The sequence below is a fragment of the Thermobia domestica genome, chromosome 8 (genome assembly GCF_964235325.1).
Source record: "Thermobia domestica chromosome 8, izTheDome1.hap1.1, whole genome shotgun sequence".
NCBI classification, from domain to species: Eukaryota; Metazoa; Arthropoda; class Insecta; order Zygentoma; family Lepismatidae; genus Thermobia; species Thermobia domestica.
Window position 1 is genome coordinate 83,020,303 of NC_137461.1, and position 27,177 is coordinate 83,047,479.

Consider the following 27,177-nt stretch of genomic DNA (forward strand, 5'->3'; position numbering starts at 1 on the left):
ATATTATTTTGGTCTCCTCCGGAGGGCTCTCTGAGCTCCGGGAACAGTGCCAAAAAAAAAAACGGTTTGGAAGAAACACTGAATAAGCTACAGCAAAAATCATGTGAAAATATTTTACCATCAGGTTTATGAGCCTTACTCTAGTTGGTATGGAGATGCGTGAACAAACAGAAACTTAACCTAATAAATACACTATAAAAACACTGTCCGGTTAAAAGTAATAGAAAAAATAGTAATACTATGGCGCAATGTTACGAATTAGTCGTAATGATAAGTTGGTATAAAAATAAGTTACTTATAGTACAATTAGTGTAGTTAGTAGTCCTGATTTACGTAAATTCGACATATGTGAAATTTCCGATATGAAAAGTATTCTTGAACTTACTAAGTAGCTGATTTTTTTTCTTTTACCGTCGGTGTTGTAAGAAGATATATACCCAGCTTACAAAGCATATTGCATAATTGAGTCTTTGGAGTGCAATAATTAAGCAGTATTTCTTATTTTTCATGCGTGTTTGCGACAATTATTAGGTTATGGTAAAAATTCGACATCGGTAAAATTTCGAATTAAGCAGAGAGTCCTGGAACGATCTATTTACGTAAATCAGAGGCTATCTGTACTATACTGTACTTACAAGTTAAAAATTATGTTTCTTTTCCGCATAATCTGTTTTTGACAATCGAGGCAGCCTCGATCGTATCCAATTCTAATTGACGACATTGCTATATTAGGTCTAATTGGCGGCCTTGCTGTATTAGAAATTGTTATTCTTATTTTTATTCTAATGCAGAGTGAAGTTGAGATTCTTACGTGAATCCTAAATACTTGTATTGCATGACAGTTAAATTTTTGTTCTTTAATTTTTATTTGTAAAGCAGATTTTCTTCAGTTTTATTTGTCTATGAGAAGGCAACAACAATATACTGTTGGTGCCATCTTAAGATCTATCGATGAGTAGAATTTAAAGCGTCATGTGCCTGAAAAGCATTGAGCTTCCCTAGCCCAAAGCGTCTTGTGGTTCTGTGTAATGGCTGTAAACAGAGAATAAGATAGTTAACACAGAACTTAACAACCTTTTGGAAGCATCCATTCCTGCAATTTAACCCTCCCCATCTTGTTATTGTTACAGAATGAACTCTGGCTTTAAAATGTGTAAATGGTCCATGTCCCTGTAACGTGGTGCAGAGTTGAGAATATGTTGAGACCCTTCCGTTATGGCTTTAAAGACATTTATTCCTTTTTGAGATGAGTCGTATTGTTTTGGTGAGGCTGATTTTCTTCATTTCCGTAATCTCCATAACCATACGATTACGGAAAAAAGTTTGTTATTATGTTTTCCAAGATACTGCACCCATAAGCACTTACAATAATTCTATATAACACTGTGTCTTATCCACTGACCATTAATTTGTGTTTAATATTATATGAAGGAATTCAAAGTATGTTTCAATCTTTGTTCATTCTTTACTACTCTCTGTGTATATCTTATCTTCTCTGACTCATGTGCTCGAAGGCAGGTTCTTGCCTACTTACTCTGACGTAATTAGGAGGGATACTAACCCAGTTGAGTAGTGATTTAAAAGGATATATAGGAAGCTTAGGTACTGGAGAGAAATATTGAGTATTGGGATTGTGTACACCTCATGTCGGCCTTAGCTTCTGTTCTCTAAATAATCAGGTGCACATTTCAATTAACATTCTTCCAATACAAGTGTACGCTTGACTACTCAGAAAGTTATATCCTCAATAGAGGTTCATATGAGCTTCTTCTGGGAATTGAATCTGAATCTGTTGCGTCAAAGCGAGACGCAAATTACTTATTCATTCTACTTTTATGGTTTTCTTGCTTACAGGAGTTCTGTATTAAATCCGCATTCAGAGATGAAGGCAAAAGGTTTGGTGATATATAATATGAGAGGTAGTCATATAAGTTCTAATTATCACCTCGAAGAAATAAAGTTACATAACTTTCTTTTGTTTCTTTGCAGGTACGTGTATGTAGTTCTGATACACATTTAAATCCCCGTGCCACAATACCGTCGTACGCCACTAGCCCTTTTAAGATCTTTCGAACAATTTTACCATACAAGTGTTTTATGGTACTTAACGTTATAACTCTCGTATTTGAGATTTTTCGTCCTTTTTTTTCTTTCAAGTCTAGAGGCATTGTAGAACACATTACGTATAGCTTCACGTCTTCCTGCTTCGAAACATAGGAGGTGATGACGTCATAACTAAAAAAATATTTTTTTCGTTTGTTAGGTCTACCGAAAATATATATATATTTTTTTTGTTTGTTCATTATTTTTGGCGTGCTTACTTTTGCACCTAGAAGATTGAAATTTTACACAAACATTCAGTTCATCGAGTAGTATTTATCAGATTTTTTTCAGATCTCTGCGTTAACACAGGGAAGTCCAGAGGGGGAAAATGGTTTAAAAAAGGGATATTTTGTTACAAAAAATCCCCTTTTCGCTATTTTTACGCCTCAGATACATGATAGATACATGTGAATGGTACCGTCTGAAAGGCAGTTCTATTCTGAAGAGAATGGTGGGCGAACCATGATCCTAGGGTAATTAGGGGTGTCTCAGGAAATTTTTACCCAAGATCCTTCTTTATACGAGAATTTGGGCTATTGTGGGTATATTTTTTGGCGGGCTTACTTTTTGCACCTAGAAGATTGAAAGTTTGCACAAACATTCAGTCCACCGAGTAGTATTTATCAGATTTTTTCAGATCTTTGCGTTAAAACAGGGGGTCCAGAGGGGCAGAAAGTTTAAAAAGGGATATTTTAACCAAAAATCCCTTTCTTCGCGATTTACCCGCCTCAGATACACGATGGAGACATGTGAATGGTACCGTTTGAAAGCAGTTTTATTCTGAAGAGAATGATGGACGAACCATGATTCTAGGATGAATATGGATGTCTCAGGAAATTTTTTACCTGAGATCAGGGTCTTTTGCGGTAATCTGGGGCATTGTAGGGATTATTGATAAATATTTTCCCGCCCTTACAATTCAAGATAGAAGCTTGAAATTTGGTACACACATTTAGTCTACCGAGTAGTATATATGATTTTTTTTCAGATCTCTATGTTCACACAGGGCCGTTCCAGAGGGGCCTAAAGTGTGACAAAAAATTCCCGAAAATTTCCCCTTTCTCATCAAAATTTCCCTCTCCTGTTATATGGTATGGGCATGTAAGTGGTACCATTTAAAGTCCTGCTCTATTCTGAAGAGAATGAAGTATAAACCATGATCCTAGGATAAATAGTGACGATGCAGTAGCTGCTTGACTGAAAGTCTAAAAAATACCCCAAAAACCCAAGATCTTAAAAGGGTTAGAGGACCTAAAACAAAATAGCACAACCCATTAATAAAATGGAGTATCCTGTGGTAATTGGTTTTCTGCATTTGATGAGAAACAACGCTATAACAATCCAATCTGAGTTGGTGGAAATGTATGGCAATAATGCATCATCGTATGACAGTGGTTAGATAGCACAGACGCATCCAGTGCGGTAAGACAAGTCTGAATAACGAAAAATGAAGTGGCAGATCATCTCTCTATGAAGAACCGCAAATCACGGAGAAGTGAAGGCCCTGGTGCTCGCAAACCGGCGTGTCACAATCGAGGCGATAGTAGAAAAAGTATAAATCAGTAACGAATCAGTTTTCAACATCTTGCACAACATTTTGCAGATGACAAAGGTCGCTGCACGCTGGGTTTCGCATCGCCGAATCGAGACAGCAGCAAAAATGTTGCAATTGTGTGCTGGGTATACCACAATGACCCCGAGACAAAGAAGCAAAGCAAGCCGTGCAAGCAAGAAGCAAACGTGTGGATTCACCACCTGAAAAAACGAAAACCCAACCATGGTGTTGTGCTAACAAATTATGCTCGTAAGGGGCAAACCTTCACAGGAGCATACTACCGAAATCTCCTTATAAGGTTACTGGGGGCTATCAAGACGAAGCGTTGAGGGAATCTGCTCAAGGAGGTCTTTTTACTCCAAGACGCATCCACCTCATTCTGTATAGGACACAGTCACACACGCTGTTTGTTGGGCTATCAATTTTTCTCACCCCCGTATTCTCCAGACATCGGCAGATGAAGAAACCATTGCGTGGAAGGCATTTCCAGAATGACGACGAAATGATTTTCGAGGTAGAACCTTTCCTGAACAGCCAAAATGAAGACTTTCACAACCAAGTCATCCATCATTGGGGGAAAAAACTGGTCGTATCGAAGGGTGTAGAGAAGGACTAAGACCATCACCGAGTTTCTTGGTCGCAGCTTGATTTTTTCGAGAGGTGATAATTAAATTTTATGGCCAACCCTCGTACACTGAGAAAAAAAAATGTAGGTGGCATACTTAAAAACGTAGGTTACATTCGTAATTCCTGTAGTTTCTGGACTTAACGTACAACCGTATATAACATCCTGCAACAAACGTATAGCTGAAAAAGTATGTATTATACGTACTGTCTGCATAAGTGCAATGACGTCATTCGTGTGACGTCATCTACAGTAACAAGTATATACGGAGGTGATATCTAGCTTTGTGACGTCAGGACCATATACAGCATATTAGTTAACAATGATGACACACACTGACTCTCAGGACGAAGCATAATTTCAAGAAGTATGTATTATACGCTGTGTACCTATGTTTCTTGCGTTCAACCCCGAGACAGCATCTATATTGTACTTATGCCCCATACGTACGACTAGATACAGTATACGTATTGTACGTATGTATTATACAGATTTTCCTTATGTCGCACACAGCTTGTTCAGATACAGCATACAGAATATCCGTATGCACCATACAGAGTGCACATATGTAGCTTACAGACTGTCTGCATGCAGCATATAAATGATACGTACGTCGCGTACAGGTTGGCCGTATGTAATGTATGGATTGGGTGTATGTAGCTTATAGGTTGTTTGTATGAAGTATATGGATTTTACGTATGTCGCATACGTATTGCCTTTTTGTAATATACGGATTGGACGTATGCAGTATATAGATTATACGTATGTTTCTTGCGTTCAACCCCGAGACAGCATCTATATTATACTTATGCCCCGTACGCATGACTAGATACAGTATACGTATTGTACGTATGTATTATACAGATTTTCCTTATGTCGCACACAGCTTATCCGTATGCACCATACAGAGTGCACATATGTAGCTTACAGACTGTTTGCATGCAGCATATAGATTATACTTATGTCGCGTACAGGTTGGCCATATGTTATGTATGGATTGGATGTATGTAGCTAATTGGTTGTCTATATGAAATATACGGATTTTACCTGTATCGCATACGTATTGCCTTCTTGTAATATATGGATTGGACATTTTTAGGATCTAGATTGTGCGTATAGTGCACCATTATTAAAGAGCTGCAACATACTGCAAAATGCATGATACATTCTTATTGTAATGTTGTCAAATATTGTTTTACACTGCATGAAAACAAAAATAGCTTAAAATATGGTTGATCTCCTTTGTGCCAATAATAATAAAATTAACAATACTACACTTTTCAAATTTTAGTTTGGAGCAGTGAAACTGTCCAAGGAAATGTATTTGCCTGCAGGGTGTCCTATAAGTATGGACTTCCTGCTAATTCGTTGGAAAGCTACTGCGAAGCCAAGTGTTGAAAAGTGACGAGCGTTAATTTTAGAAATATTCGCAGAAAGGCGGTTAACCATGTTAAACTATTTTAGTTTTCATACAGAGTAAATCAATATGTGACAATATTAGACCTACTGTAAAAATTTATCATACGTTTTGCAGTAAGTTAGTTGCACCACTTCAATAATAATGCAAAATTCACAACAATGTATAATTCTATATTCAAACTCAAACAAGATTTACGTACAATCATTTATTAAGCTGCTGTTATCCATTATCCATATATAGAGACGACTTCCATATCTTCTTTTCCATAATAGTATCTTCCAAAATACAGAAGTTATTGCCACAAGAAGCCTGAATAGAATTTTTCAGAAAACTTCTCTGTACATTTTAACAGATAAGTTATTTTTTTTAAATATAGATATAATTAAAAATATGAGAGCCACATAACGACATCCCACACCTTAACACTGTGCACCTGTTCAACGTGGCGAAGCAAAATACAGGCGTCATCCAGCTTAGTGCCACGGGCGAGAGAAGTGAATGCGGGCATTGTGATACTGCATACAGAAGCAGGATTCTTTTGGAAAGAAAATATCCAATCTCTTCATAATCAACTCTATTCTAGTATCCCATACCTACGCTCTGTAATCACTCACGCCACACCACCTTTCGCTTACCATTTAAATATGACTGACTGGTTTTCACTTGCTGTCACTATATGACATAACTGGCACTTCTTCGTGGCACTTACACTAATGAACTGTAACCTTCCATGCTCCACGCACTGTAAATTTGGACTTCCAACGATGTCGTCTTAGTGTTGCACTTTTAATGGAGAACAGTAACTTTCTCATACATCCTTAAAGAGTGATGATTCTTAAAGTTACGTGTAAGATACAAGTGTACAGCATATATACGCAAGAATTTAAAACTTACATCAAACTGCATCTTCAAAGTACGAAATAAAGTACAGATTTCAGCAGTAAATGCAACATTGAATTCAGCCAAATGATAAATAGAAAACTCATGCACACTCAGCATTGTTCGTTGTGGATACTGCCTATGACTCAGACAATTGTATCTCATTTCGTGTCGTTTTTCTCACTTGTTTAATACCAAGTACCATGCATAACAGAACGCACGTTAGTCATCAGGCTGCATGAGTGAAATCCTTAAACGCTCCTACTGACCTGCGATGATGGCAGCACTAGAAAAGTTACAAAGTTATGAAACGAACATGGAACACCTGATACAAAGTATAGCGATGTGCAAAGTACCCCATTCTCATGACTTGGATAAAGGATAATTCTGGATGTTGATTTGTTCAGAAAGTAAACGATAATTCTTTATTATTTATTTATATTGTATTATACATTTTGTTACAAATCTTTCCAGTTTACACAACTTTACCGTTAAGATTATTACCAATTTTACAAAGAATCTAACAAAATCTCGTTTCCTTGGGACATTTACATTACTTCAAAAATTAGATCTGAACACATTGCCCCTACCTGGAATTCGAAAATAATTCACATCTGGTGCCAACAAAACAAAAATAACTTAGACATTGACAAACTACACAAGCCAAAATACATTTTCAAATATCCTTGTCCTAAAATTCAAGTATTATACCTGCAAAAGAGTTTCCAAAAAAGATAACCAGGTAAAGAACAAATTAAAGAAATTTTTTATTTCCACAATAATCAGTACTGTGAACAAAGTTTTTTTTTTTAATAGGCAGCAAATACAGGGACAATGATTAAAAGGAATCAAAAAACTAAATTAAATCACTGAATAATTTCCAGCAATTGTTCTCTAAATAATGCAAAACTTAATAGATGTTAAAGTAAGAATTCGGTAACCGTAATAAAAATGGTGCTGACTACATATCTAGAGGAAGAATATATTTAACTAAAGTAATATGCAGACACAAGGTAAGCCACTTTTCTTACATATGTGCCCTATAACTTCTACAAGTAGATATGTTTCACTACCTTGTTATTTCTTTTTTCAATAGTTTACCTAATATCGTGTGTTTTGGATTCCATCTTAAGTGCGGTCTATTCCAAGTACCATCGTTCCTATTAGTTACTTAAAAATGAACGGTAACTTTATTCGTTTTGTTCATTATGGTATGTAAACTAGTTTATAGGCGATCTAACAGTTACATAGAGACTATGATCGGACATAACTGTAAATGTGTTTGGTATGTACGTCATCAGATCACTATAACGAAGCCAAACAGATTCATTCTTTTTTGAAACTTTATATGCAAAGAAGTGTAGGTCAAAATCATTAGTTTCGAACAAAGAACATAATAAAAATATTCTTTCATCGTCAGTAACCCATATATCCGTTATTTGGGCAAATATAGGTAAACAGTTTTCAGTGCACAGATCAACAGTAACAACAGAAGAAACATCTAATTTAACACCTTTAATTCTTACCCAGGCTACAGAATATATCACAGGATTCGATGTCAGAAAAAAACTTTTGTTTCAGCAAACTAGTGATGATAGTTTCCACTTTTCGCTTTTTTCCACAAATGAAAGAGCACACAGGTTTATTTTTTAAAATCATGTCGTTCAATATTAGTTGGTTTTTCATTGCAATTGTTTTGCATATGTTCACACGGCTCGAAGACGCCCTGGCAGCAATTTTAGAAATTTTATGTTTGGCCTCAAACCTCATTGTCCACACTTGGGTCAAAGGTCCAAACTTAAGAAGCATACTAGGATAGTGTAAAAGAAAATGGAATTTTGGTTTTAGCGAACTTTTAGTAAGGTTGCAATATGTCTCATTAAGATCTGCTATTAAATATGTCAGTTGCTCAGACGTATCATTATAAACCCTCTTATTTAACAATCTATCCAAAATTCTACGTAACGCTGTATACAAATTACACACTTCATTTTTTCTTGGAACATAATAGCCAAAAAGTAAACCAAAATACCTAACTAATGTAACCATTTCAGAAGCAGGCGTTCTAAGTTTCAAGTTGGATCCTTCCACTGTTAATGCATTCACAGGTTTGGACGAAGAATCCGGACCGTAATCAAAATTAAACAATCGAGCTTGTACAATATTCAATGGAACTAGTTTCGTCTCTTGAACTAAATAAGTAATAACAAAATTCATTACGTAACGACAACAACCTTCTAAGTAGTCATGTAAAATATCTACTCCTACATTATCAAAAAGTTTAAATCCATTTAAATTAAGGAAAACACATTTCTCCTTGATACCTGTTCTCGACGTATCATTTAAGAGTAAATGTTGCTCATAATTTTCTATGCTCCTCAATGACGTTTTATCTTCATACAACATACTTTGCATCTGCTGTTTGCTACAAGTACAGATTCTACAGTAATAATTTGCCACAAAGTTCTCCACAAAACCCAATATGCCATTTAAGGCTAAATTATCGCCACATAAACACACAACATGAAACTTAATAGCTCCGCTGAAAACATCGGTGGCCACTGATACACCCGTATGGTTTAATTCATTGAGTATTTCAATTATTTTTTGGAAAACTATGTTGTTTCCAAATTTGTTCCTGTCAGATGAATGGAACAATGCGAGAAGGAAAATGTGATTCAAAAGGGAAGCGTAGTGAGTGGGGAGACAGGGCAACGACAAGTAAATTGCACCTAATTTATGAATAGTAGCATGACTACCAAGAGGATTCCCAATCTCAAAATCGTCGAAATACAGTATCATGGGAAGGTGAAGGTAATTTTCTTCACTTGTGTTCAGTACATCTTTCCAAATTTTCGCCTGCACAATGTTTTCTAAACAGATTGCATCATTTTCTAAATACTTTAAATATTGTAAGGTTTCAAATAAGACTTTATTAATTGAAAAAAATTTTTGAAGAACAACATTGATAGGTATAAGCTGCATTGTACAAGGTATAGATACAAAACCGACACCATCTCCTGAACGTTTGGACTCCATACGTTGCCCAATTGTAATTTCTATGGGAGCAATGTACGTTTCCAAACGTTCAAAGAATTGAAGACGTTTATATTCTGAACGAAGATCCGTTACACATGCAGCATGTGATGACAACACTTTTTCGAAGCATTCTTGAATGTATCTTGGAACATTATCTCTACCAACCATATTATAAAATTCGGTTTCAAGAATATTTTTTGAGGCATGTAAAAAATTATTCAAGTTTTCCACAATGAACTGAATTGTAGAACGAGGAATAAGTGGCATTGCATGCAGTGATGATACAAATTGTGCTATAGCGTTTTCTTTGGTTATTTCATGAACAAAATCTTGCGTGGGTGTAGAAGGGGTATCAGAAAGTACAATATTTAGGTTTGATTGGGAATCAATGACTGATGGGGACGAAGTACATGTTGAATGGACTCTAACTAAGTGTCTTTTAAGAGTAACTCCCGATGAAAAGAGGCGAAAGCACCTTCTTTCACCGCAACGGAAATCCCTCGTACCAGTAGTTAACTTCCTGCAGTAAATTCTCATGTGCTTTATTAAGTTAGATACTACAGGGAATTTCTTCGCACATCCGTAACACGTATACCTTTTATGTAATAGTTAAGAGGCAAAGATCCGCTAGTAAGTTCCTCACTGCTTGATTTATACGATCGAATTTTGTTTCTATGTTGTAAAATCCTCTCTGTATGACGAGCCAAATATCTGATGCTTCTTCTGGGTATTGAGCACCAACGGACTGAAAAATTTTGAAAGCAACATCTACAGCTTGGATTACACTGTGCATGGAATAATATGTGTTATCCACTACAACATACACTCCCTTCACTTCCGTAAGATTGTCACCAACAAATAACACAAGGGGCTGGAAAGACCGTCCAAGACGTTGGAGTTTGTTCCTTCGGGATTCAACGCACACCTGTACGTCATCTCCTGATGCAACTTGAGTTATGAATCCATCTCTTATTTCTGAGCGCGATGGTTTCCATGTTGTAAATCCTCTCTTCCGTCTGCAGGGCGGAATTCCAATTATGTAAGGAATTAACAAAAGGGCCACTAGACTCCTTGAGTCAGGATCTTGATCTGAAAAGAACAACAGTAGTTATAATCGGGTCGTTCAGTGTGAAAGTAAACTAGAGCTAAATTATAATCGACACTTCTGAGTATTTCAGTTACCGGTAACTGACAAACATTGGTGATAACTAAGAGGGAACTAATTGAAAGAATTAAATAAAATCACTATTGAATGATGCGAAGAATAATTTCAGAAATACGAAGATAAGCGACCAGCCGATATTTACTGATAACACCAGTCATAGTAAAGAAAAATTACACGCTATTATGGTTGGATGTCGAAACATTTTCTCATTCTATTTTTTACCTACTATGACTAATATGGTTTTATTATTCAATGATTTCAAGCCAAGAGTTCCAATGAGTTATCTTAACACTTAATTAACAACTAGCTTCAAAATATATACCAGTGTATTGTTTAGGTCGAACTAAATCCTAGTATTATTTGACAATATTCCTTAGTCTATGAACATGTATGTGAAACTAAGCTATTTTATTGTAAAAGTGAAGGTTCACTAGTTTTCTGTTTAATTTCAGTTCTCAGTCTCTTGATTGCATTACGAATTCAGCACATGCTAAATAGCTCATTATGAACATATGTCATCCCTAGTTTTAGCTTCTAAAATCCATTCAATATCCAAGTTAGTACTTTCTAAATATATATAATTGTCCTTATTTTCTACTCTGCTGATCATGATCGTAAGTTTTCATATATGTTTTATTTACATTTTTGTTTAATGTTACACGGTAATGTTCATTAGGGTAAAAGACAGAACGACGGTAAACTAAAGTGAATGTTAAACTAAACTTTTTTGTGTGCTCTCACTGGGAATTGAACTCGAGACCACGTGCATCAAAGACGCACACACTAGTCACTAGATCAACGGAGAGGCTCTCGCCAAATGGCTTTGTGGTGAACAGTGTGCGTGGGTTTTCTCGACTTCTTAAACAATTTTACCATTTTGTTCACCACCATTAGCACAGTCTCCTTTAGCCTTGGTGCATAACGTCGAAGCCAATATCAACAGTACTGCTTCAATCAACGAAATTTCATCTGGCATCCAAAGCCTTCCTTAGAATAGAAATAATGTGACAACGAATTTAATATAAGTTCCGTAATACAACAGAACGATTAAACAAATGCCATACAAATATGGAGCAGAAACATAAGTGTACATGATAAGGAATAATAACTTTCGCATTTTGTTTTAATTTAAGATGAAACTTCATTCCTTTTCAAAGAATGATAGTTACTGGTCTAGTTGGAAAACTAGTTTATACCGCTGTGGGCCTACCAGTACCTTACCCACTCTGTCTAAGAGAGGAATAATTTTTAAACTCTTGTAAAGTACCCAGAAACAAATATATTTCGTGCTTAGGGAGCCTTTCATGGAAGCCTTTGAACAAAAATAAATAAATAAAAATAAATAAAAATAAAAAATACAAAATATTACCTACTTGTGATATGACCCACTTAAGCTGTATTAGAAATATGTAGTGTTAGGACAGAGTGGGTCCAGGTAACATGATTGTCTATGCTCGAAACGCAACTTTCAGAGATACTTCAAAATTCAAAGTAAAATTGAATTTGCATTACCTCTAATTTGTCCTATGTAATTTGAAATTTGATGCTTTAATTCTGGATCCCTGGAAGTCTTTATGCGTTCTTCAGCGATATTGATTATTCTATCTCGTACTGCCACTATAGTACTGAAGAAACAGTTGTCCTTCTCTGGATAGAGGTACGAAAAATCGTGTAACAGCTGAAAAGAAAATTGTAAACATTAAAACACCAATGGAGCAAAAAAAAAAAAAGTACATATGTTCAACCAACAGCGATACATACACGTACCAGTTGGACAGTCTTACGATTAATTTTTGCAGCTATTTCACAAATATTTTTGTTTATTATTGTTAATCAATATGAGATTGAAGGTAATATTTTGCAAGAAATTAATACTGTAAGAAATCCACCCACAGGTGCAATGTTGTAAGCCACAAACTTACCCGGGGATCAAACTAAGAACCCATGCACGAGAGTTAAGTACTACTGAGCCACCTAACCTAGCAACAAAACAAGTTTTAGTCTCAAGACCTGTAAAGTATTACAATCATTGAACATCTTAAAACTATTTTATTTACCTTGATTTGCAATGACTTAATGCACTGACTATGGTTTAATTCACTTATTTCATATGTAATTAGCATAATATTTTCTATCGTTTTATGGTTTTATTGTATTCTATAGGTTTATATTCGTATCATTGAATTACACGACCAAGAGTTGTATTATTGATTTTAGTTCTAAGCACGTTATTAAAGATTATTATTATTATTATTAAAAAAATTGAGTCACACATTTATAAATTATTTATGTCAATTAAAATGTATTAAAATATATTATGGCACAAGTACATGGATTTTAGTTCTGTGTGTATGAAGTTATACTTCAGAACACATAAAATAAATATACTTTTGTTATAATAAGTTAATAAATAATTCTAGTTATACCTCCAATGTGACATTTGTGTCTGTTTCACTGGTTCGTGGAGGAATAGTTGTTAATGCAAGTCATTTCTTCATTGAATGGTTGAAGTCTCCTTTTTTGACGCTTTAATTTCAGGCTACGTCTAAAACTACAACTCTCACAAATACAATGGAATTGGAAATGAACTCTAAGTAATTTCAGTAGAGAAGAATGTTTCAAATTTCACTAATAGCTGAGAGAGGTTATTTTCATAATATCCTTGCAGGAAGCATTAGCAACGTTACGGATATTGTAAATGGGTTCTTGGCCTCTGTGATAATTTGACTACCTTATCACTAAATTCCGGAACACTTTGCGAAAGACATAGTATTACAGTCATGCAAGTTGTTTTAATCCAACAACTTTCGAAAAAAAATTACAGGAAATTAAATACTGTACAAGTATATGAGGAAGCATCAACAAGTTCGTACAATCACCTAGAATGACGAACAACAACCCCCCTTGGACATGCATTTTATAGTTACGTCCACGTATGTGAACCATGAACATGGACTAGTTACAACTTTTTCCAGATAAACCTCTGAATGTGCGATGATTGGCAAGCTTGAAGCATGAAGCGTCATTAAATTCCTCCATCTGCAGGGGAAATCACGAAAGTAGATTCATGAAGAGAAGTCTGAGGATGAAACCCCATCCTATGAAAGGATCCAAGTGGAAACCAATTCCAAACTTACAAATGACCACCGCGGACGTCTGTAGATCTGGAAGAATCTTTCATGAATGATGTCGCCTTGATAGAGAAAGTTGAGATAATGGAAGACAGGAGGATTACCATTGAAAATGTTCTGTGTGCATAGATATGGATATGGGTCTACCTGAAATAATACTCACAACCAGCTGCATCTTCAGGAAGTGTCAGTACGATGAGTGCCACGACTGCTCATTCCAGAAGGGATCGCGACGACGCTGCAAAGAAATGTTGCATCGCTGTGAGATGAAGAGGACCTTCTAGGCAGACTAATGACAACTGACGAACGCTAGGTTTATTTTTATGATCCATAAGCAAAGGAAATGAGCAAACAATGGAAACACCCCTCCTTCCAACCCTTAAAAAGACAACACAGAAGTCGGCCGCCAAAGTGATGCTTTTAGTTTTCTGAGACTGAAGGGGTCATCACGAAGATTACCTACGACAGAAACTAACTATTACCTATTATTCCCATCTCCTGACTAAGTCACGAGAGGAATTGAAGAAACGTCGTGGAGTGGCCACACAAGGGGTTCTACTGTTGGCAGACAATGTACGAGCTCGTGTCCATGAAGGCAGTGGAATTAGGATATGAAAGGTTGACCCACCAAAGTGACCTTTCTCTTCTCACAAATGAAGCATCCACTCAGAGAATGTTATTTTGACAGTAGGAAAGACGTTATTTCTGAGGAACTATGGTTTCAAAGCCAAACTGCAGACTTTTACAAAACAGGCTTACGGAAAGTGCAGAACCGCTGGCAAAAATGTGTCGCTAGGCACAGTGACTATGTAGAAAGGTACTAATACCATCCTTGTTGCAGTTCTCCTGAGAACTTTGACACCCCCTCGGCACGCAGAAACAGGGATAAAGAGTTCAATAATGTCTTACAATAGGTAAACGTTTACGTGACAGTTTTCACCTTGACAAGGCACATTGGTGTGCCGCGACACACTAGTTGCTGAACACTGCTCTAGAAGAATTTAGAATCGTACAATCATCGTATTTTGATAAACATCTTAAATGCTGAGAGTTGGGGACACCCAATATTGATTAATTTCTCATATATAAACGTACAACACTTACTAATTGAAATCCTTGAGGTTGTTTTAGAGCAGGATATTTGTTAAAATAGTCCACGACAGTTCCTGCACCATCTTCGACTTCCCGCATGCGATTGAGGACTGTGTCGTTCCAATTTATTTCAACTAGTGCCCATGGATCGATACTGTTCTGAAGCCACTGAACTTTTTCATCCACAATTGGCTCATCTAGAAAAGAAAATACACAGTATAAATGACTAAAATATAAAGATAAGGAACTGTACGGTCTACTGGAGTTGACTTTGGTATTTCAAATATTTCCAGTATTCTGACCGAAAAATGTTTAGAAAACTATGGTGAACCAAAACAACGTGAGTGCCACATACGACTGTATGCTATGGTATTGAATGGCCTGTAAAATGTTACACAAGCAGTCTTCTGTATGCTAATAGAAAAATCAAACTAGTGGACTAAAACAACAACCAGAAGAGTTTTCTGGACCTTTTTTTCCACTCAGAATGCCTTTCAATCCACTTTTTTGGTGTGTTGGTCCTCCACTCCTCACAGCAAACTTTTCTCAGCTAGTTCACCGTATTACATATTTTTACAGTCTCATTACATTTGTACAGAAACAGTCAAGACCAACTAATTACAAATATCAGAGTAACGTGTTTAATGTTCACATTTAGGTGTGCTACTGTCTTGATACTGCAAAAATATTACATGAACGTAACTATATATAAAATTTCTATATACTAACTATATACTATTTGCTTTCTCGAACTAGCTAGGTTTCTGATTAGGTTACCAGTTATCTCTATCACTACCTACACCCAGATGAAGGGGCTGCCATCTTGAAGCGTCTCAAAAGGAATTTTCCAATATTACACAATTTTCAATATATTTTCAGTATTTTCGTTATCGATATAAATTTCCAGTTGCTTTCCAGTATTGCAAGTATCAGTTAACACCCTGTATACTGTAGCTCGAAACCTGAAGAGGCCGCAGTGGCTCAGGGGTAGAGCATTCATCTTCTGTGCGTGAGTCCCAAGTTCAACCAAGCTCGCGCCTAGTGGGCTTTGTGTTGAACAAACACTGAAGAGTTCTCCAGCTTCCTGCCACTTTCTTCACTTCATTTCATTCATTCTTATTAGTGCAGTCTCTCTTAGCCTATGACAACTGTGGAACGTAAAAAAAAGATTTCTGTTTTGAAGATTGCAGCCAAAAACTGAGCTGAACAACGAATTCTCTCAACCATCCGAAAAGCCTCATTAAACATCTTAGTACTACTAATTAAGCAGACGTTTATATCAGTTATGTCAAGTTTACAGAAAAGTACTGAAGTTAACATGTTTTCTATCAGGTATGCCGCAAAGCCCAGCGGCATATTATGTTGTACCTCTAAACAATGAACAGGGAAAAACCTATAGCACAAGTGAAGAACTAATCGATACTACTAACTACGTTCTAAATCCTGCCATTTAAATTATAAAAATGATTTTAGTCATTAACACAATGTTTATTGTGTGTGCTGTTATGCTAAAAAACACCATTTCTTACTTTCGAAAAATATTGTTTTTCCTGTAATTGATTAGTAGTGATTAGTTAAAAGTGTAAAGCGAAATCCAGTAACTATTTATTGATCGAGTGATCCATATCTAGTCATATTTTCAGGTAGAGTGACATGCAAAGTTAGATGCCAAATCCGCCTGACATTGCTATTACAAGTTTATCAATCACTGATTAGAGCTGAATTTTAATAAAGCATATTTCCCTACACCTGTAGATAATACGAAGTTTTAAAACTAATTTTATCGCACATCATTAGTTTAGATACGCCAGTAAAAGTAGTTTATGCAATAATTCACCTGAGTAGGCTTCACGGTATAAAAACCAGTAATACTGTACAGTACCCGTGGGTAAGAAGTTTGCGTACGTGCCTCTGGCGTGGGAAATCCGGGTTCGATTTCTGGCGGAAGTTCGGATCCTACTTTAAACTGTAGGTCCAAGTCTCATATAGCCCCGCAGCTTAACGGTACGCTAAACTAAAATAAAACCAAACAGCTCCAACTATACCTGGTTTGCACGTTCTATGATTTATCATAGAAGTCATTTATTCTTTAATATTTTAATGATTGGTGTAATATCATTAAGTACTCACTGCATGCAATTTAATAACATTTAGAATAAGTTCGCGTTTCTAATGTCTTGTTACCATGGGAAGATAATAGCTTAGTCATTTCGTTCAGTATGTATTCGTTGACAGAAAATAAGAGTATGTAAATCTAGTACCCAAAACCCATGCCCTTTTAAACTACAAGCTCTGTATGAGCCCTTTCCAGGACTAATTATTATTTGTCATTATATACTTGCTTTCATGTAACAAATTACTTTACATACTATCTAAACTACATACTAGCATGAAACGAAAGCTAGTAAATGTAAGATCTATATACCTTCATTTTCTTCCTCTACTGTTAGTACTGAAGATAAATTCGAAGACGTAGAACGCCTTGATGGACAACTCTGAGGTGAGGTGGGATCTTTTAACTCCCGAAGTTTCCTTCTCCGTGTAATGTAAGCTTCGTATAATATTCCGCTAGCATTTCTCTTCGTCTGATATCGTGTTGCAGGTAGCGACGCTGTATAATAAAGAGATGCAGCTTCCTTAGGAAATAGGTCTACAATTTGCTTTGCCAAGGTTGTGAAGTCAAACATCTGGATTTTTCTGTATGGGTTTTCAAAAAGGATGTGCTTAATCAAAAGCCGTCCTACTTCTTTTCGTTGACTTCCGCGCAACAATCCATTGTTTTGTGTTGATGAATTTATTATTGCCTTTCCATCAAGTGTTTCGTTCAGAACATTAAAGACCTGAAACAAAAGATCCGAAAACATTTTCAGTGTGCACTCAGTGGATGTGCTTAAGGAAACAAAGTATTTGAGATTAAATAGACAATATGTTCATTTCTTCATATACAGTATGAGAACAGGAAGGTCGTCCTGTTCTTTCCTAATCTCAAGACCACAGACCTTTCTAGCACTTATTATTATTATTATTATTATTATTATTATTATTATTATTATTATTATTATTATTATTATTTTGTTTTTAGCAATGTATCGTCTTTTTCCCTTCAAATGGTGAAGCAACATTTGCACAGAAGGAATGTCTTGACATCCTTCCTCTGTTTTTTCTGTATTTTAAGACGACAGAATGGCAAGATGGTGCACTGCTAAGTTACATGGTTGCTACTCTCAATTTTTCTACTGATCGTGGTCATATGTGGCACCAATTGAGTGATGCCATTGGGGAGAAGTATGAATGAAATGAACTATGAGTCGTAACATTCACTTGTAAACTCATTACGTTACCTGAAACAAACCCCAGATATCAAGAATATGTATATGAAGGGAGGAAGCAAGTCTCAGAAAATGTCCTAGATACGAAAGCTGTACATTTAAAAAATAAATAAAAGAAGTTAAATGCTCGGCATTGGTAAGTGTAATTTATAAGTGTAGAGTGAGGGTAAATAATAGTATACAAAGACAAACCTTTGATAGGATAATGTAACTAAAGTGAACATAATATGAGTGAAGAATGTGGAGGGACACACCATAAACTTACATAATATAAATGAAAAGCATAAAGAATTTAATTACCATTAGTAAAAGTATGAATTAAAATGTGTATCCCAATATCCATTTACTTTTGAAACTTGTAACAGATTTTTTGTTTATCCAATCCTATTTACTATGATAAATATAGCAACAATAAGCAAAATAGTAAGGGAAATATCGATGGTATTGATACTTACATATAAAGGGTCAAAAGGCTTCCAACAATTTCCATATATCTGGGATTGACTTCCATCTAAATTGGAGGGGGCTTTATTTACACCCTCGTTATGTCCTTCTGCTTCGTAAGTATCTTCAATTTGTCGTCTTTCTACAAGGTCGTTGTCTGTTGCACTTTTAGCTCCTGTAGCTCTTAGAACAGCATCAGATATATCCACTAAGCAGTCTCCATCATTATAGGAATGAACAGAAACCTTAAGGAAATTAAACATTTCCATGTTCAATAACAGATCTACGTTAATGAAAAGATTTCATTTATTATTGATTATACTTCAGGTACACACAACTTCAACTCTGATCTTAACATCATACAAGCAACCTAACATTACCTATACAAAACCCTTAGATGTGGGCCTCAGTTCACAATACGCTGCCTGAAGCTGCTGTGACCAGTAACCAGACGAGAAACCTCAGTGTCGTCTGGAATTAAAGTTTCCCTTTATTTCCGAAAATGAACTGAAATCTAAGTTTTACGTCCCACGATTATGCCGGCTAGACTAAAGGAGACTGATGAGAGATGAGTGAAATGGTGGAATGAAGAAGTTGGGAGGAAACTATAGAACCCCGAGAAAACACACGAGCACGATGTTTGTCCACGACAAAGTCCACACGGCGCGAGCTGGGATCGAACCAGGGTCCTCAAGCACCGGAGGTGAACGCTCTACCACTGAGCCACCGCGCCCCCTTTATTTCTGAGATCCGGGAAGCTGCTGTGACTGCCCCAGTTACCTATCGCCTCTGATTACTTATCCATTAATTTGTATGGTTTAGTTTAATTTGATTTTGTTTCCAGTTTAGCGTCTCTTTCAGCAGCGAGGTTATATGAGATGTGGACCTACATCTTAACATGGAATCTGAACCACATACGCTCCTGTCGTTACATCGTCAGTGTGCACAGAAAAACAGAACAAAACTATTTCCTACGGCTTTCATTGATGAAAATAGCAGTCAAATGACTATCTTTATTTTTCTTTTATTGTCTTGCATGGCGGTGTGGACAATCTTACTGATGGTGGATAATAGGGATATTAATAACTGTCCACCCAGAGCGAAGTGTAAATGACGTATATGAAAAATCTGGATTCCGTTTAAGGAAATTATACAAATGTAAGGTATGTTGCAAAATTATGCAGAAGATGCAAACATGTTATGTAACTTTAGAAAACTTATGTCATGGATGGAATACACGATATGTAGAGATGGACAAGGAGAATATATATACAGATAGTTCACTCATTTCACGGCTAGGCAAACTGAAAAAAACAGCCAAAATACGATAATGACTATAGCAAAATGAAACGAACGCAATACAAATGCCAGTTCTATGAGCAATTGCGTAACACCATCTTGAACACCCGATCAAACATGCTGTCTAGCAGCGTTTACTGCAGCGTTACATCAATTTGATTTCATGCAGCGATGATGGCATCCTGCAATTCGCAAACACTGTTGTACTGGGTACCGTTGGCGTATACTGAGCGACACATTTCCCATAGGTTATCCATCGCTTTTATGTCTGTGGAATTGGAAGGCCAAGCAAGGACAATCACGTCTTTCTCACGAAACCAATCCCTGGTGGTTCCAGCAACGTGGGCAGTAGCATTGTCCTGTTGGAAGATCCACTCGGGACCAGCAATTCGCGCGACAAATGGCAACAAATTGTCTGCAAGTACTGTTTGGTACGTGGTTGATGTCAGAATTTTAGAATATGCGAAGTTTGTAGTACCATAATAACCAAAGTCCTCCCATATTACAGACTCATCCGTACTGTCGCTTAGAGAACATTTGTTCCTCCTTCCGCAGTAGTACAGTCAGCCATCGGAACAACCCAAATTACATTTATTTTTGTCACTGAAGATGACACGACGCCAATTCTGCTTCCAGGTCACATGTGTTTTGGTCCAGACCAGCAGTCGCTCCTTGTGATGCACCGTGGGTCGTGGCTGACGCTTGTGTTTCTTATATCAGAGATGATTGCAGCATTTCACAGCTCTTGATAGGGCAGATTTATGTACATGAATGTTAGGGTATCTTGCCAACTGTGTAAGAGATATTCCACCACAACTTAGCTTTCAAACAACTTGTCTTTCCTGTTGTGGAGTTAGTGTATGCGGCCTTCCTGATTAGTTCCTTACTCCATACCGCATCCCAAGTTTAAGAAAATTGTTCACGACACAAGCAGTCCGTCCACTTCGACATGCAATTTCATTAACATACCTTCTTTATATGCCACTATTTGCCCCTTTTCGCACTCAGACAATACTTTGTTACGGTCCATTACGCTTCTTACTCGCCACCTCACACAAGCGTCCTCGTCGTAGCACTCACTACCTTAACTTCTATCACTCGTTTGCTAAACATCTCGCATTCTCGTCCAACGCCCTCTATGTTCCGTAGCAGCGACCAAACTACGTGATATGCTAAACATGTCTGCGTTCGTATCATTTTACAACATTTCTCTTGGGCTATTATTCATTTTCGTTTCGCCCTGTCGTCTATACGTATCTATTCCTGCAATACCTGTTTTCGTGTAACAAATACAACAGTGTCACTTATTATACCTCTCATTTTCAGTTTCCTTTATGATCATATAATATGACGATATCTTGTACGGATCGTGTCATTTTGCAACGCACCTTACAATATACAAAATATAAATCTAAAGATGGTATAAGATTTAATCCTAATTACTATTGTTAGTATCATTGAAATTATAATTATATAGTACTAATATTACGTCAACTTAGTATACTGACCATAGATCCGGTTGTTAAACTATTTGAATGGCTCCACTGTGCAAAAGTTTGAGAAAGCTTAAACTAAGTCTAAATGGCTGTTAAGATGTTATTTAAAGTGTTAGGTCCTCTTTTCAAGTAAAATTGCTAACGTTTTTCAATCACTTATTCAAAATACATACACTTCCCACCGAAGAGTTATCAGTAGCATTCGATGGGTTAACCCACGCCTTCCACTTCTCCCGAAACTTAGCTCTCAATCCAACAAGGGGTATCAACTGATTCAAATCACTTTCTGTTAACAGCCGCAAAGCGGGTACATCGACGAGATTTTCTATTTAAAAAAATGAAATTAAATTTACATTTAGTCATACATACAATCAAAACAAACTAAAGTACACACACACACACATCTATTTATCTTTTATATATATATATATATATATATATATATATATATATATATATATATATATATATATATCGGGTGTTCTAAAAATAGAGCCCACGGAACACAGAGCATTACTCTACAAGTCAAAGTAAAGCACAAAATATATATATTTGTATACTTTTGGAGTTATCGTCTGGAGTCACACATTGCACTATGTGCCAACGTCGCAAATAAAAAAAAAAACTAATTAGATCTATCCAGGGGCGGATCCAGAGGGCGATCGCCCCCCCCCCAGAAGAGGAAAATTTCTTATTTTATATATATAAATAAAAATCATCCCAAAGTTTGGAGCCCTTAAAAGTAGCAGTATGACAATCCACCGCCCTCCTCAGAAGTCGGTCCTGGATCCGCCCCTGGATCTATCAATCTATCAAATAGTTATATCGATTCTTTCCAGATGGCAGCTAAAGTCGATATTGACACTAGTATCACTTATTAGTGTAGTAATCGATTCAACTGCTTGTATTCATAGTGTAATGCTAATGGCTCCAAGTTAATCTGCGACGTTGCCACATTGTGAAATTTTGATCCCCATAGCGGCTGAAGGAGGTCCCGCAGGGCATTTCATCATACAACATTTTCGCTTTATTTTGATCTGTAGGAGAGTGATCTGTGGTCCGTTGGCGCCATGTTTAGAACACCCGAGATCTTATATTACATATACATATATATATATATATATATATATATATATATATATATATATATATATATATATATATATATATAACCTTCTTTTTATACTGTTATTGCTATTTCACTTTTTTGAACATTCAGTTTGTTTCCTGCAAGTTCAAAACAATTTGTAATTTATCTTTAGATATTACCTACAAGTTAATAGCGCAGAACATGTTTAGTAATATACTCACAAGCAGCAAAATTAATCCTGTTCATTTAATCACAAAAATAACCAATATAAAGGACGAATAGAAAACTGGAAGCAAGGTACCAGTGAGCAGAAAATTAGTTTTTTTTTTTTTTTTTTTTTTTTGGTATAACGTTCCAAGATTGTGCTCTTTAGACTAAAGGAGGCGAATGATTAATTGTAAAGTCAAAGTAGTGAATGATCAAGGAGTGAATTATTGTGAAATAAAATTATTTGCTTTCCCAACAAAAATAGATTCTACATTGCCCACGTACACTAAAGGGAAACGCACTGGCCAGTAGACCAGAACGGGGGGTGTGGTTCAGTGAATATTGACATTATTCCTACGAATTCCTCCGTATTTGACATTCCTACGAATACAGCGTTTTGTGCACAACAATTGTCCCGGAACTCATATAAAGCGTATCACTTTTATTAGGGTGTCTGCATGCAACGATTTGATTGTTTAACTTCATTGGCGTAGTCCTTAAAGTAAAATGTATGAACATTTATGTTAATAGGATACAATGATGCATTCTATTTCAGAAAGAAAATAGCCAAATATTAAAAGCGGAAAGGCAAAAAAAGGTTAATCCAAGTCGAAGTAAACGAAACTAACGCTCTATGACGTAACATGGGAATCCTGAAATTCTTCACACCACACTTTCAACAATTTTAAAACAAATATATAAGGTACCATCTCTACTTCTAATTTACATGTTAAAAATTAAACAAAAATCAAAAACTCACAATACTCTACATAAATCCGGAAAACCCTCATGCTACACGTGCGCACTGAAAATGCTCTGAAGCAATGACAAATGAGGTGTACGTGAGTGGTTTATGCTTACGCCACCACCACAGAAAACACGTATCATACATTAATATTACGTCAATCAACTGCAATAAAAAAATCTCATTACACAAGATAGGTTAGTTTGCAGTTTAGCATCCCTTTCAGCACAGACGGCATATGAGACGAACTTAACTGCTTAACGTCAGATCCTAACCATAAGACTTTCCACCGATAATTGAACTCAGGTCTTCTACAGCTAAGGTGCGGGCACTAATAGTATGGTGACGAGGAAGTTATACACAAGCGTGTTAACTCTACAATACCAATCAAAACCAGCCGTACTGTAAGTATGCGCTATCTGAAGATCAAATGTTTAGTGGAGCAGAAGAAATAATACAAATATATTATGTAAAGCAGGGCAAAGAGTTTTCTGGCCGTTTCTGATTTGTTAGTTGTATATTTCTTCGAGACATCTGGAACAAAGTTATAAAGAAACACCACTCAAAGTAATAGAACACAAAGAACCATTGTGGTTTCAGACTGCTTAAACTATCATTTATTAACACCATAACTAATTAATGTTGAATATCTTCACAAGAGTAAGTTCACAAAAGAGACTAATAAAACGTAAGATTATCAGTTTAACGTCTCACAGTTATACCAGGTAGGCTAAAGAAAACTGACGCTGACAACAAATGAAATAGTGAAAAAGAAAGTGGGAGGAAACTGAGAAAACCTACTCAAATGATGTTTGTCCAACACAAAGCCCACTTGACGTGAGCTGGGATCAAGCCAAGAATCCAAGCGTCAGAGAGCGCTCTACTACAGCTCCGCGGCACCCAAAACTGAAAACACAGGACAGTACATTTACTTAGAGTAACTGCTAGTCTATTTACTAATTATCTACACTAATGAAATTCACACATATCATGGAACTACTTATTTCACATCCCTCCAAAACCATCCCAATTACAAATTAGGCTTGCTTTGTCCACATGTTCGAAGTGTAGGCGGCTGAGCACGAAAGTAGGTAAGCAGCATACAGATCTACGAACTTATTTTATAACTACAGAGAAAATTCATGGAAACAAAAAGAAAATTGTTTTACGTACTGCTATTCTATGTAGGCTGAAGTTCACAAATGATTAATGAAAACCTCGAGGAACTCCACGGACAATATTGTCCACAACAAACTCGTGACGTTGGATAGAACCAGAATCACTCGCAACAGAGGTAAAAGCACTACCACTAAATAGGTAAGATAAGCTAGTGAATTATAAATAAGCCTTTATAGTGATCAAAGAAAGGATGCGTTGTTTTTCTTGAGGTAACTCCCGTTTCCTCTCCCTTCATTATTCCCCTATTATCCATCTCACCATTCATTCATTAACATCGATCCTAATCGCAGGATATCAAACTCCCTGCAAATAATTAAAAACAATATTCTCGGGCAAATATTCTGGTAAAAGTAGCTATCAGTTTTCTAGAATATACGAAACGAATTTCATACAGAATTTCCCCACTTTCTTAGCTAGGATGGTAAGGAAGTCCTGTACTAAAACTCCGAGGAATGGACTGTCGCATGTACAGTACAATGTTCGAAAGTAATAACATTCGATTTTGTGCGAAGGTGTGTGAACAACTTTTATATTAGTAGCTGTATTATTATTCTGCACCGACTGTCTTACCAGCAGGAAGTTAATTCTACAATGGTATTCCTTACCCAAATGACATAGCTATGTTTCTTAATATTCTGTGCTAATTTTCATAGTGTACAAAATCATGAGATTAGGGATTGATTTTAAACACAATAGTAATAAATAATGATAGTAATTAATAAAACAAAATATCTAATTTGCGTACCTTGAAACGTGGAAAGTAACGATTGTAATCCCCAGCTTTCCAATAGAGCTTTGATTTCTCCACAGGAAGATTTGTCCATCTCTTTCTTCTCAAGCAATAATGGGATTATAATAATCAGTTGCAGTATAATACAAACCCACTAAGTTAATCATGAAGATAAAAGAATTTGTATTAAATATTAAATTGAATAAAATAGAATTCATTAGTTACAGACAAAGTTGTATCGAAAATCCCGTAAGTCAGAATCTGCTTGTATTAAATGGTAAATTTAAACGAACTACATTATACTACAGTAATAGTGACATCAAATATGTCATAAGATAACGAGTTCAGTAAAAGTATATATAGGGGGATAGGGGTATAACTGGAATTAGAGAAATCCATCTGTACATTTTAAAAATATATACAGGGTGTATCAGAAGCCCTCTACCACTCTAACCTACATGGATGAAGGTTTATTGAATGTGAGTTGGGCGATACACTCTAGACCCAGTGAAATACTTGAGAGTACAGGGTGAGGCATAAGTCTTAACACCCCTGTAGCACAGGAACGACTTGGCGTTCACACTTGATTCATGGTATTGTTCGTGTGGGAAATGGACCATAGTGCATGACATGTTGCCCTGGCGGCCATCTTGAAAGCCGCTATCTTGGATCCAACTGGATTTTTAAATGGGAAAGGGGACATGGGTATTGGCACGATCTCAATCTCAGCGAAACAGTGGTGCAGTCCATTTTCACTTACCGTTATTGATTAAGAAGTTATTGCGTCACAAAGGGTGCAAATTTGGCATTACAGCATATTTTTATCTGTTGTTCCAGGTGATGGAAGATGTCGCTAACAATTCCAGAACGAATCGAGACCGTGGAGAAGAGTTGTGGACGATCTGCCAGGGTGAATGTGGCTGAGTTTAATGCATCCCACCGAAAGGGGATAACATCTCATACGTAACAGTATTCAAGTTGTTTAAGTTCCATGAGACGGGCTCTGTGATCGACAAGGATCGTCGTATGGCATCTATAACAGGAATCAGTGATCCGTGCTACGATTGCTGCGTGTGAACAAGTGGCACCCATACAAGCAACAATTCCAGCAGCGGTTAACAGAGGGATCCGAACAGACTGATGCCGTTTGCTGAATGGGCCACAGAAAGGTATGATGAGGACCCCATGTTCCCACAACGTGTTCTTTTCAGTGATGCATTATTTTTCGTTCAAGAAGAGGTCAATGAACAAAAGCATAGATACTAGAGTGACCCAGATTGACACCAAGACAGCAAAGAGATTGGTGGGGAAATGGCTATGGTGTGATGTGGAATCTGGGGGACGCATTATTGGACCGTACTTCATCCACGACACCCTGACTAGTGAGAAATATCGTGATCTGCTCGAGAATGAGGTTTTCCCTGCTCTCTTGAAGGAGGATTGATTTCCCCTCCTTTTCCCAGCAAGACGGGGCTACACCTCGCTATGCGTTATGTTCACGCCAATTGTTCGATAGACATTTTTCGGGACATTGGATAGGGCGACGGGAACCGATAGAGCGGCCACCACGATCTCCAGATCTTGCGCCGCTAGACTTCTTCCTTTGGGACCATCTGAAGAACCTGGTTTACCAAGAACCCATCCGTGAT

The 27,177-nt window shown here is 36.6% G+C and overlaps 2 protein-coding genes across 9 annotated transcripts in view; one reads left to right on the forward strand and one right to left on the reverse strand.

The window, feature by feature from the left end:
* Positions 1-27,177, forward strand: part of mbo (Nuclear pore complex protein Nup88) — a 523,666-nt gene that overhangs the window by 402,969 nt on the left and 93,520 nt on the right. Inside the window, exon 1 of one of the 2 annotated variants that reach the window (XM_081768640.1) lies at positions 26,374-26,697. The exons of the other annotated variant lie outside the window; for it this stretch is intronic. Within the exon in view, the coding sequence (XP_081624766.1) occupies positions 26,669-26,697 (29 nt within the window). The 5' untranslated portion in view covers positions 26,374-26,668. Of the gene's footprint in view, positions 1-26,373; positions 26,698-27,177 lie in introns of those variants that run through there. 2 annotated transcript variants of the gene reach the window in all.
* LOC145693001 (uncharacterized) overlaps positions 9,057-27,177 on the reverse strand; it is a 35,190-nt gene continuing 17,069 nt past the window's right edge. For 2 of the 7 annotated variants that reach the window (XM_081768643.1, XM_081768644.1), the window contains exons 2-8: positions 25,544-25,628; positions 21,751-21,902; positions 18,794-19,027; positions 17,435-17,849; positions 15,022-15,206; positions 12,299-12,464; positions 9,057-10,710 (exon numbers count right to left, since the gene is read on the reverse strand). In XM_081768643.1, the coding sequence (XP_081624769.1) occupies positions 10,220-10,710; positions 12,299-12,464; positions 15,022-15,206; positions 17,435-17,849; positions 18,794-19,027; positions 21,751-21,902; positions 25,544-25,628 (1,728 nt within the window). In that variant the 3' untranslated portion in view covers positions 9,057-10,219. Of the gene's footprint in view, positions 10,711-12,298; positions 12,465-15,021; positions 15,207-17,434; positions 17,850-18,793; positions 19,028-21,750; positions 21,903-25,543; positions 25,683-27,177 lie in introns of all 7 variants that reach the window. The other 5 variants (XM_081768641.1, XM_081768646.1, XM_081768642.1 and 2 more) reach the window with 4 other exon arrangements.